The sequence below is a fragment of the Cyanistes caeruleus genome, chromosome 3 (assembly GCF_971803275.1).
Source record: "Cyanistes caeruleus chromosome 3, bCyaCae1.hap1.1, whole genome shotgun sequence".
NCBI classification, from domain to species: Eukaryota; Metazoa; Chordata; class Aves; order Passeriformes; family Paridae; genus Cyanistes; species Cyanistes caeruleus.
In genome coordinates, this window is record NC_141703.1 from 63,902,816 (window position 1) to 63,915,828 (window position 13,013).

The 13,013-nt window shown below is 37.9% G+C and overlaps 1 protein-coding gene across 3 annotated transcripts in view; it reads right to left on the reverse strand.

Moving 5' to 3' along the window:
- Window positions 1-4,127: 4,127 nt before the first annotated feature.
- COG6 (component of oligomeric golgi complex 6) overlaps window positions 4,128-13,013 on the reverse strand; it is a 53,798-nt gene continuing 44,912 nt past the window's right edge. For all 3 annotated transcript variants that reach the window (XM_086881429.1, XM_086881430.1, XM_086881431.1), the window contains exons 17-19: window positions 12,090-12,143; window positions 10,036-10,115; window positions 4,128-6,511 (exon numbers count right to left, since the gene is read on the reverse strand). In XM_086881429.1, the coding sequence (XP_086737555.1) occupies window positions 6,364-6,511; window positions 10,036-10,115; window positions 12,090-12,143 (282 nt within the window). In that variant the 3' untranslated portion in view covers window positions 4,128-6,363. The remainder of the gene's footprint in view (window positions 6,512-10,035; window positions 10,116-12,089; window positions 12,144-13,013) is intronic.

Below are 13,013 nucleotides of genomic sequence, written 5' to 3' on the forward strand. Positions count from 1 at the left end.
CTGAGAAGGAGATGGACAGCCCTATCCCAAGTTGTGAGTTGCACAAAGAACAGGGGTAATGGGGGCAGCAGAGGAACTGTCCTTTGTGTACCAGGGGCAAGTCTCTCCTGCTGAAGTAGGCAGGTGTCCTCAGAGCAAGGTGGGGAAGGGCTGGAGAGGGCAGATTTGCTTCACAATCTCTCCAGCGGGGCCCTGGGAGTTGGATGTGTAACCAAGTCTTCTCAGCTCTGTGTCCAGGAGATTTGAGGTTCTTTGAAACCACTGGATGCAGTAATTCACAATTAGAAATGTTGCACTTGGACAGTTTCTACAACAGAGGGTACAAGGAGAATCAAGAAACTTGCCTGATCACGCAAAACTGCTACAGACAACCAGAAAAAGACCATATTTCCCCATAACTTGGTCCTTCTGAGGAGCATTTTCTGAGACATTTCTAAGGGAGAAGATCTTTAAGAGCTTAGCCAGTCTTTTAGGTCATCCTCTGAAAATCATGAGGCTGCCAGGCTACAAACAAGGACACCAGAACACTAAGGAAAAATGAAAAAAATATTATAATAAATGTCCTCTTCTGACTCGTACCCACTTCTGACTTTCTGATCTTCCAATGTCAACTGCAGATCCAAAGAATGATCTCATGCCCTGCCTCTACAGCCTGGCTCCTGGCACCACCAAGACCCCTCTCAGAGCCAAGACTCTGTAACAGAGTTTCAGCCCCATGCTCTGTCCCTGCAAAACTTGCCCTCACCCAGCGAAAGGTGTGTGGCTGTCCAGGGACCAGCACAGGATGCACCTACTAGACAGCTCAATTTTCTTCCCTTTTCACTTTCTCGGTGACTCCTGGAATGTGTTTGCACATGGTGGAAAAAAATGCAGAGGAGGGAGAAGCAGCCAGGAACATCACCCTCCCTGCCGGCACTCAGCTCTGCGGTTGGCAGCTTGTGCCAGCATTGGTGGCCAAAAAAGCTGGAGGAGACCTTGATGCCTGGAGCAGGTGAAGCAGAGAGATTAGATAATTTTTTGGGGGTAATCCTTTATTTTTTTAAATTAAAAAAGAAAAATGTATAAACTTCACAAACTCAGTTAACACAGGCTTGCAGTGAGAGGCAAAATCTATTTTGATCAGAAAACTGGCTTGCAATGAGTACAAAATATTTCACAAACTTTCAAACCCATCTTTTCCTCCCCTTTTTCATTAATGGGCATCTTTTATCCTGTCCTAAGCAACAGCAACAAGACTAATTAGTTTAACAAGTACAACAAATGGTTTTATTGACAAAAAGAACCCTTTGAAATATACATTACATCCACAGAGGATTAAATTACACCCTATTATCCATTTTCCATAAAATAAAGATTACTTTGATAAATCACAACTAATGTTATCTTTGTCTGATAAGAACTCAGTACTTATTTGTGTGGCTTCTATAAATAGTGTGTTCTGAATTTTTTCCTCCCTAAAATAGTCAATGATACAGTCTGTCAGGCATTTTCCTGCAATTTGACAATGCCACATCTGTGAACCAGGCAGCAAGTGAAAGCTTCATTGTCTGAATATGAAACATGCAACAGTCTCTTTTCAGTCAGCCCCTCTGCAGTAATCTATCAAACACCTTTCAGCCATATCTTGCTCCATCAAGGTCTCCTTACTGCTAAAGTAAGGTAGTCAAAACAAACTCCTGCTAAGAGCAAAGCCTTTGTGGTTCATCTTTCTATTGTATACAAAGTCAGTGTGGCAACTGTGGCATGAGGGGGCTGTACCCTCATTTAGGGCTTAATGTACAAGATATGTACAGAAATGTACAAAAGTGTACATTTTCAGGTGTACAGCGCTCCTTTGTGCTTTGCCTTTCCTTAGCTTTGCACCAGAGGACTTTGCTGGAGATCTACCAGCACCACCTCTGGGTGGATAAACAGTTGGTCAAGGACCAAGCCAGAAGCAATGTCTTGTGTTTACATCAGACCTGCATTAGCTCTGCACAAAGTGGCTCTTTACTAAAGGATAGAGAAAAGATATTGGAAAAAAGATCTTTGTGTGCAAAGAGGTTCACCCACCTTTTGAGCATCTGGTAACAACCTACACCAGGCATGGACATTCCCACTGGATCACAGCTCACAGCCAACAGCTTAGCACAGCACAGCAGCACACTTTTAAAAAACACCCAAGGACTTTGGTTCTGAAAAACTGAAGCTGATTTCCTACTATGTAATGGACCACCAGAGAGATTTGCCTTGCCACATGAATAGCATTGCCTCTCCTACCCCTTAGGACAAATATCCATGTTCAAATTGTATTAATTTTTCATTTTTTGAAATTCTTTCAAGAAACACATTTGCACTGAGTTCAACTACTGCTTTGTATGCACTGGCTGACTCAAAGCATCTCATTTTACTCTAAATATTCAAGGGTTAAAATATTTACAGCAGTTGCTAGATTGGCTTGAAAGAAGGTTTGCAAAGTTCTTAAGACTGGTAGTTCTGGAAATCTTTAACAAGTAAATTCAATATGTGAGTTGAGTTATACTATTTTTGAAAATTCTCTTAACTTCTCAAACAACATCAATTTAACATCCATTTGCAGCATATAACCCTACCCAGGCCGTTTTGGATAGGTGTTCTCATCATAAGCAAATGTCTCTTTTCCCACATTATCCCTCAGAAGCAGGTGGCAGTGGATTTCAAATAAACCCACACCCATGTCTGTGATCCTTTCTGGAGGGTGTGTTTTGCTCATGGAAATATGTCTAACCTCTTTATTTAATTTTCAAAATTTTTATAAGCGTCTCACCCCCTGGGTTGCCCACAAAGTGACTCAGCAAGCCAAGGGATCAAAGAACAGATACAGTTTTTTAAACGAATGGAAAAGTTTAGCAGTTCTGAAAGTGTTTTCCCTCAACACATATTTCAAAACATTAATAAAAATAATTACAGCTGAGTCTAACAGACAAAATGCAGGGCTAGAGTCATAAATCTTAGAAAACAGAGAGGAGCACTCTGAAATGCTGCAAAACAAATAGATTATCACCTTTCCAAACCTCTGCAAGCTTCTCTTTTCCTGTAACAGAAAACAAAAAATCACCATGGCTGCTGCTCGCTTGCTGTAACCACAACTTTTATATTGTATTTCCTCAGTGGTGCGTGCATACTTATAAAGCAGGAAGGAGGAAATTGTACATGTAGGGGTGAACACACAGGAACTGCCACCAGCGCATACAAACCACCTTGGGTTCAACCCAACTCAACTCCATATCTTGCTGCTCACTGGATACTCTGTGGGTGATAAAGTCCTGGGAACCTAATTCTGTTTTAGGGACTCACGTATTGGAATCAAAGCTAAGGTCCTGATGTAACAAATGGAGGAAGATCCAGATCTTGGGGGACTCAGAGACCCCTTATGTACATGCCACAGGGCCAAACTCCACCTTGCTTATTCCATCTCCTGCCTCCCATATTTTGCACTGATTAACGCACAGCTGCTGAATTCAAGAGAAGAAACAGACCTGCCCCATCTCATACTACACTACAGTCAGAGGGCTGGGTGCTCGCCAGGAAGATGGGATATGTTGATTCCAAACTCCTCTGGCCCAGAACCCAGCTCTCCCACTTCCCAGGAAAGTGCTCTTTGTACCAGACAACACATCTGTTCTCAGGAGGCTGCCAGGGTGTCACACGCAGGGAGTGCTGCCTGCTATGGGCAGTGTGCAAACCCCTCTCTTTTCCCACCTTCCCCAGTCATGGCCCAGCACAGAGCAGGGAGTCGCTCTCTCCAGGAAAAGCCACATCCCTTCAGGAAAAGTGACAAGAACCAACAACAGAAGGGCTGACTGACTCAGCCCAGCCATGAGAGCATCTCGTCAGCCATGGGATGCTCAAGTCAGAGCTGCAGTAACTGGTCTGAAAATGGGCCAGGTACTGACATCCAGAGTGACTTCATTTACTGCAATGCTTATGGATCCTCTAGCTAATCAGGGGACTGAAGCTTCAAGGTTCCTAGCATGGAAATCTTGGGAATTTGTAAAATAAAAGGGTCAGAAATGCCAAGATGGGAAAGACAGATCATAATCTAACCACATTTTTTTTTTTATTCATAGGAAGACAAGGCAGAGAAAGTAACAACATGGAAGACAGAGTCAGTAAGTCAAATATTTTTATTGAAGTCCTTTCTTATTTGTGACCATTGGTCATTAATTTTAATTGCACAGAACAAAATTAGCAATTGACTTGAATTTTCCTAAATAACATCTTTTATAGCTTTTGCATTTTTACCAAGAGAAGACAAAATCATGAGTAGGTCTCTAAATGGAATCAAACACAGGAAGCAACTTCTTATTAATCCTCATGCAAGCTACAGATTATTGGAAACTGAAGTTGAGCAGTATCAGGAAAAAGTTCACTCATGAGTATGCTCACCCCAAGCTAATTTATAGTCCTTTCACAACTGATGTAATTTTCATATATTAGACAGTAATTACAGGCATATTAAGCGATATTAACATTATTAAACAACAATGAACAGCCACCTGAATGTATACTATGACAATGCAAAATCTAGTAATATAAAGAGCCTTAGCTGGGTAATTTTCCATTAGAGCTTTTCTAAGCTTCTAGATTTTTTTTTGTCTTACAGGTATAGATTTTAAACAGAATAAATCTAACATTCATATTTACAGAAAGATTTATGCCTGGCCCAAGAATTCCAGGGTCACTTACACTTTCTATACCAACAAATTACTCCCATTTGGAAAAGGAGCTATTGCTTTATTGTGGCATTACCACAGAAGCTGTTTTCTGAGTGCACTGAATGCATTTTGTGCAATGAGTCTTCCAAGAGGCTAAAATGTATTGCTGCTGCTCTTTATGTCTTGCTCTTTTGCAAGCATACACTAAGCTGTGGACTTGGCTGCCACCAAGTATGTATTTTATATGTGGGCTATTACTACTAATAAAAGTAAAATAAGTTATTCAATATGAATGACTGCTCCTCTCCCCCTTGATGTACATAAAATAAGCCACATATAATGGGAGAGTAAACTCAGGCAACTGTAATAATTCTGTGACACTCCTACAGTAACAAAGACAAGAAAAAAAGTGAAATGCTTCTAACAAAACAGTTCACTTAAATTCACTTTAAAAGTTCACTTTAAAAACAAATGAACAAAAAATCCTAGTCACAAATCCATTCCACTAACTTTTTGTTTCTTGAAGGTTTCTCTTTAACAATACTTTCCCAAAAAATAACTATGCTTAAGGTATTTGCAGATAATTATCACAAGACCAACAGGGAACATGTATCCTACTTAATTTCCTCTTTTCCTGGAAGCAGAAGACCCCTAAATAACTTTGTAATATAAAGGCTTCTACACAGGGAAGCTTCAGCTTGCACCAAAGGAGGAAAGAAATGAAAGCTTCACTTACAGCTTTCTATGCATCAGACTGGGAAATCTACACACCCCAGCTCTCCCATAAATCCCAAGTGATGTAAACCATGAAAATCTCTTGGTGGATTACGAACTGAGTAAATACTTGAACTAGAGCAGATGGACTTTTTCCTGTACATAAAACCAAACCAGACAAAAATCACGTACATGTGAGGGAGGAATGGACATAGTGCTGTGCAAACCACTTTCCTAACCTACATTGTTACTGGTCCCAGCCTTAGGAGATCAGAAAGTTTCAACTGATACAAGGATTCCTATCGAAAACAAAACTCCTACCAGTAAAACAGAATTAGAAAAATAATTTAAAGCATTAAGTTACAGGTTATGTATAAGCACCGAGTCACAAACATTTCTTTTTCTGACAGAAGACACCAGAAAATAGATTCCAAAAAAACACACAAATTTTGCCTCAAAGATTTAATCAACACGATTTGCAAGAGAGCATCGAGTATTCTGAAATGATTTATGAGCTGCAAAAGTGAAGCATGAGTCATTCAAAGTGTATCAGTTGTATTAAAATTTCAGTTATTGGTGTTTACTGATGGCAGGCTGAGAAAAAAGAGTTAGAGAACAGACAACAGAGCAAATAAAAACTTGACACTGGTTAAACCTGTAGTTGAAAGGATTACGTACAGCAAGGAAAAAAGCTTTTCTCCTTTTTCAAAGAGTTTGCACATTGTCAAGGTCCACTTCCATCAGAGAAATACATTAAAATAATTTTCAATCTATATTCTATTTTCTGGCCTATTGAAAGTATTCAAAGACACAGGAAAGACTAGGCTTCTGCCAAGCAGATTAAAGAAAACCGCATTCCTACATATTTTAACTATACAGTTACACATCCAAATTCAAAGCAGAAAAATAATTCAATGCAAATACTCAAGAAATCCAGAATTACGGATTCTGATAAATCTGGGGGGTGCCAAGACTATGAAAGGAGTGCCTGAACTTGATGAGGAGATCTGTGTAGGATGGTTTCTGGATCCTTGTATTCATTTGAAGGATCCATCACAGCTGCATACAACTCACTGTAAGCTCTGCAGACCAGTTCTGTTGACTGTTTTATTATCTGCTCTCTAAAAACCAAAACAAAATAACATAATTTGCAAATTATAGGGAATGTAACTGTACTACAGACATGGAATTAAAGATATACATTAATAATAAACATTAATATTTTTTTTTGAAAAAGGCTTCTTCCTCTCGTTGTATCGTACACAGATAAACTCACATATATGACCTGATAACCAAAACAGAAACTTCTTTATTTCTACAATCAAACAAAAGGATTAAATTTGCATACATCAGTTTCCCACCTGCACTTGCTTGTGTCTTTTAAAAGACTGAAAAACTTAGTGATCTACCTTCGATCTCCAGTGGCTTCTCACTGTCTTTTGTAAATACACTTTTTTTTATCTACTAGCAAATATATTCTATTTGCTTTATCTTGACAGAAAGATTCCATAATCAGACAAAAACTAGTCATAGTGGTCAGAGATTTAAAACACAACCTTTTACCAACAATGCTATGTCCTGTTATTTTTCTGGAGATAAATGAGTAACAATGCACACAGACTGAATGCTAAATTTAACTGGAAAGTTTAATATTTTTTAAAGACAACCTAATAATTTTATTTTACATTGCCCATTACATCAGTTTACTTTAATCATCATGGTGATGGTGCTTACAGTAGGAGATGAATTTTTATCTATTAGGAACTGCAGTTACAATACATGACAGCCAAACCCATGCAATGGGAACTCCAGCAGAAGCTGAGGAAACCAAGGTAACCACAAAACCAGATTCAGCCCTGCTGTAATATGCAGCAGAGAAACAAAGGCAACAAAACTGCATCCACTAAAATCACGGCTGAATTCACAGACTGTTGGGAATTGATAAGTTGAAGAAATTTCAAAGACGAAGTAATAAAATCGTTGTCTTTACAGGAAACATTAAGGAACAGAAGCTATGAGAAAGCAGATTAGAAGACCAAACCTGCATTTTACTCTGACACACAGTATCCAGGTTTTTTTTTTATATACAGCATCAACTGCCAGTATTACTAGGTTATTAGGATACCTAAAATAAAAGACTGTCCTTACAACAACAAATCCAAACCCACTATTATAAGGGAAATATATTCAGGGTGCTCAGGTAAGACAACTGTCTCTGACCTCAGCCTGGGATCACTAAGGTACTGTAACATGACAATCCTTTATGAAAGTATTGCACACTGAATTTGTGTAGAACTAGTGTACCAAATGAATAAAACAAAAAAGCTTGTTAAAATATTCAGAGGACTGAACAGAATCACATGTGTTGTTCAATCAAATAATGTCAGTGTCATTAATCAGTACATTAGGATTTCAGTTGCCATAACAACGTGATACATTTATTACTAACACAATTGGCAGCACTTGCTAAAAATAGTAATCCCAGCATTCAGTTTCTGTGATCCAACACGAATGAAAAGAGCTCTTCAAGACCAACAACCATATGAATACATAGCTTAAGGCTTTTTAAGTGAGTGAAGGAATTTGAAAGACAAGAGCATGCACTGGTAACGTTGGAAGGAATGTTCTTCACAGTTGCAAAGCTTAAATGATATTGCCAATGAGTATATCATACACTGGTCCCTTATCACAGCATGTGGTCTGATTCTGAGAACCAAAGACCTCATAGGTTACAGCTCTCAATTATCTGATTTGAGGAAAAATATCTTCAAAATTGAAAATCCCAACTACTATAGCCAGGGATTAAAATTACAGCACTAGTTACATGTTTTGCTTGAATTTTGAGAAAATTCAGGATTTTCAAGGCTTATTTCCTATTGAAAATATTGACTATCAAGACAGCAATTCTACACTCATCTCTGTAAATGGGCATTTTAACTTCAGAAGGATTGCTTGTGTTTAAAGCTAGTTGTTTGAAAGCTAATGGGCTAACTGATTTATTTCTTGTTTTCACTCTGAGCAGAACCTGACCTATAGCATTGATTACAGCAGGTTAATAAACTTCTGCATGTTAGCTGAGTTGAAGCAGCTATAGCAATCATCGTCACAAAAGGCTTCTTTCTTACCTCTCAGCTGTCCACTGCTGCAAAATAATATGAATTCAGCTTAAAATGTGCTGAGAGGTTTAAAAAGCTTATCAATGAGATAAGGCTAAGAGTGCCTACATAACCAGTTTATCTTGGATCATCTGACAGAAGGATTGATTAAGTTCAAGTAATTTCACTGTGCCAGAGTCTTTATGGTAGCATAGAGTCTACTTCTTAAAACTGCCTCTGTGCTAGCAATGAAAAATTGAGGCTTTCAAAATACATTTACTGTCATTACAATTTTTAAATAGATTTACATTAAAGAAAATACATCAAGAGCCAAAATGCAGGTTTAATGCCCTGACACTGAGAAGCAGAAGTTGTGATGTTTCAATGACATTACTGGTCAAGTTATGCTGTTTGATCTGTACAGTGCACAGACACACAATAGGGTCAGCTCTGCCAGCTGAGCTGTGGGAATGGTAAATCTGGCAGAGACACCCAATGCCAGCTGAAAAACACCAGCATTCCCTGTGCCCACCATGCTCCACCTGTATGATGTGACACTGGGAGTCTTTGGATGAGGAGAACCTGAGCAATGCAGCACCAGAACCTGGCAGCTGGACTAGCTGATCACTGTAGGTCCCTTCCAACCAAACTGTTCTATTCAAATCCCAACAATAATTATTTTTCCCTTGACAAGTCATTTTTTAATTGCAAGATACCGTAATACAACCCCACTGAGGACAAGCACTAATAATGGAACTTCAAACTGTTGCATTATGTAAAATGTGATGTTCTTGTCTCAGTTTCTGGTATATTTGGTTACCTGCATTCTTCACAAAAGTGTGAAAAATAGTGTCAAGGAAAGTTTTTGATCAGTGCAACATATAATTCTCTGAGTTTAAGTACTACAGGAAGTCTTCATGTGGTTCACATTTAATTGGAAAGGAATTCGTGGCACTTTCCCTTGCCTTAGGGTTCAGTTATGCTCAAAAAACAAGTTAAGAGATAAATAATAAAGTTCTTACTTCCATACTTCAAAGAAGAAATCTCTAAAAAAAAATACATTAGGTGAAAAGTAAAATAATCTCAGCAAAATATTCAACGAGACAGAATGCCAATATTCTACAACAGAAGACAACAAAGGTGAAAATTCTAGAAGTGACAAAGCAGTGGGGATAATAGAAAATTTGGAGAATTATATATTTCACCTGTCTTTGGAAAGCTTACAAAATAGTTCTAAAACAATTTACCACCTAGATGATAAAAAAATGCTGACACAGCAGAACATGTTCAAAATAGATTAATGTAATTCATCTTGATGGTGTCTCTTAAATCAAGGGTAACTACTTCAGAAAGTTACAGAATTAGATACTCCTTGCTGCTTGTTCAAAAGGAGGAGAATCAGAACAAAACTGAATTGTGACCTGAAGGACAATACAAATATCATCCCGGCTGATAACCTGAATTCTTATCATGATTCACTAAAACTTAATCAAATTCAATTTTGTGATCATTATTCAGGCATAATAGAAATTCAGAGGCAAGGTACTTACTTCACAGTGGCACTCAGAAGGAAATTCAGCTGGGACATTAACAGGCTATCTGGAGCAGACAGATAGCGATCAAACTGAGCCTGCAAGAAGAGAATATGAGATCAACATATTAACACCTTGCTATTACACAAAAATAGGCAAAACCACCATTTCTGAAAACATCCCTGATTACATTAAGAAATAGAACTTAATTGTCCAAAACAAACGATTGACCTCAGTGCCTCTGCCACCAAAATTTTGTTTCTGACTCTGAGGAATATGAGTGGAGGGTAAATAATGAGAATCCAGCTTCTATAATTATCCGTCTCAGCTTTCTATGCAGCTGGTGCAGGTACTTATACATCAGTGAAGATCACACTGAGACTATTCAATGCAAAGGCAATACAAGACAGCTTCAGAGCTATCTATTATCTACTCTGTCCGAATTAGACATGTTGCTTGATTCTTTTTGCATGTTTCTTTTTATTTTTTGGCAGGGAGTCACTGCTTATGTTGGGAAAAACAAAGCACAAATCACCCACTTCAGGCTTCTTGAACCACTTCTAAGCCTACTTCTCTTTCTCACAGAATAAAGTGATAAGAAGAGCCATACTTTGATTCTAAGAAAAAACATCACTCCTGTCTAAGTCAGACAGAAAAATTGTGCCTGCCCCACTCCTGGCAGTGTTCATGGCCAGGCTGGAACAAGATAGTCCTTAAGGTCTGCTGCAACCCAAATCATTCTGTGACTGTGTGGTCAAATGAGTGACTACTGAGAAGACGAACCCAGGTCTTCTCACAGGTGAAAACAGAAGAATATTGAACACATATCACACTAGGAAGCATTTTAATTACATAGTGAGAGGAAAAATTATTATCAGACATGTCATCAAACATTGAACAGATTATCCAAAAAACCTGTATAACCTCCCTCCTTGGAATTACTCATTAAGACAAGGCCCTAAGTAAGTTTATCTAACTGATGGCAACCTTCCATCATTCATTCAACCTTCAATTTAATCACTGAATGAATATTCTCAGGGTGGTAAATCCTAAAATCCCCATCCATCCATCATTTAGAACAGTGTTACACATGTACAATTTAAAGAGAAGGTCCCCAAGCTGCAGCCTTTAAATTTGTTGTTAGTCTACAAGACTATGATAAATAGAAGATATTTTAAATGCAAAATTGCTAAGTTTTAATAAGAATGCATGCCGATCTGAGTAAACCACTGAATGCTCTATGCCAGAGCTCTGTTCATCCAACCAGCTTAGGAACTGCTGGTTTAAATCCTGAAGAGAAAAAAATGGGTTACACTATCATAATTGGGATGCTTTCAAGTTTTTTTTAAAAACCTTTTAAAATCCCGTTTTTTCCATGGGTGTGTGTACATATACTGCTATATAAGCAGGCCTTTACAGTTAAACTTTTAGAATAAAGCTAAACTTGGCTAAGCAAGAAGAGTGAGAGATTACACATTATTGCCTACTGAACTGTGATATTGCTATCTCTATGCAAAATAGCCTTCACACACTCTAAGAAAAAATAACAGCTGATAATTTGCTTTAAAATATATTGTAGCTTTCAACATAAAAAAACCATAACTGTGACATACACCCAGAATCTAACTTCTGAGTAAAGCTGAACTACTTGCATAAAATTAAAGCCTTAGGACTAAGATTGTAAATGATAGCAGAACCTATATTTCAAAGCATAGGGGCAAAAAAAAGAAACTTTGGTGATTAAAACTAATTAGAGCTAAGTATTTGCTTTTAGCAATTTAAGATGACTCATGGGACAGCATTGTTGTAAGTAAAGATCTGCTTCTCAAGGCTTAGAAAATAATATTCTATTACTACCCTTTCAGAAATAATTGATGTATTTATTACTTCAAGTGGTCAAATTACTACAAATGAAGAATTCCCAGACATGTAATTCGGCTATTTTTAAAGAGCAGGACTGATTAGATGAGTATCTTCTACTACAGATGAGGTATCTTCTAATCACATAATTAACAGTATTCTTTACTATGTCAGAGCATCACCATCATAATAGGAAAGTTATAAATGCTTACCATTGCAACCTTCAGGGACACAGAATCCATACTTGACAAATTTGAAAGAGGACCCTAAAAATCAACAATCAAACAGGGGGATAAAAAAAGGTCATACTAGCACATAGAAACAGAGAAATAATAAACACTACAATCGGTTCAGTAGTTAGTTTTTATTTGGTCCTGCTACAGGATCTTAAATATTTGGAAACTATCACCATTTCAGTACTGAAATGCTGTTAATAGCTCATTTGTATTCCACCAGTCCCTTAAATTAAAAGCTGAGAATATGGAATTATTATTATGTCCTTTCAAATAATTTTCTTCCTTCTTCACCACTAAATAAAGTAAAAAATAGCCTTCCACAAGGGCTAGAATAAAAACCGCAAACCGCAAACTGGCTACATCCCTTTGGTAATCTGGACTTAAGAGACAGCAATTTTGCTCTATCTATCTGCTCTTGAACTGTGAAGAATTCAGACCCACTTCCCAGTAAACCTTCTGTGCTGGTATGGCAGTACAATGCACAAATGCTGCTTAACCCCCCAGAAAATTCTGTGACAACATCACCTCTGCAGCCAGGCAGCTGTACAGACAGAAATGAAAATTGCTACATTAACAACCATTAACAACCTGCCCTAGTCAACTTGAAATTGGTTTTAAAACAGGAGATAGGCTCATGAATAGAAAACTGAGTTATTAATCAGATTATTCATACATTTATTTATTCATCTTTATACATAAAAATCTGTTGAGTTTGGGCACTTTATGCAAAATTATTAGCTGAAGAAACAACATAAAGCTCTCCAACAGAGTTCTGCTTTCTCCAGAAAACACTGTTTTTCACTTCCACAAAAGATCACAAAAGGACATAGGCACAGCTGAAGGCAAGAAGGGCTGTATTAACACCTACCACATTGCAACTGTGCTTCACAAGAAAGGGAG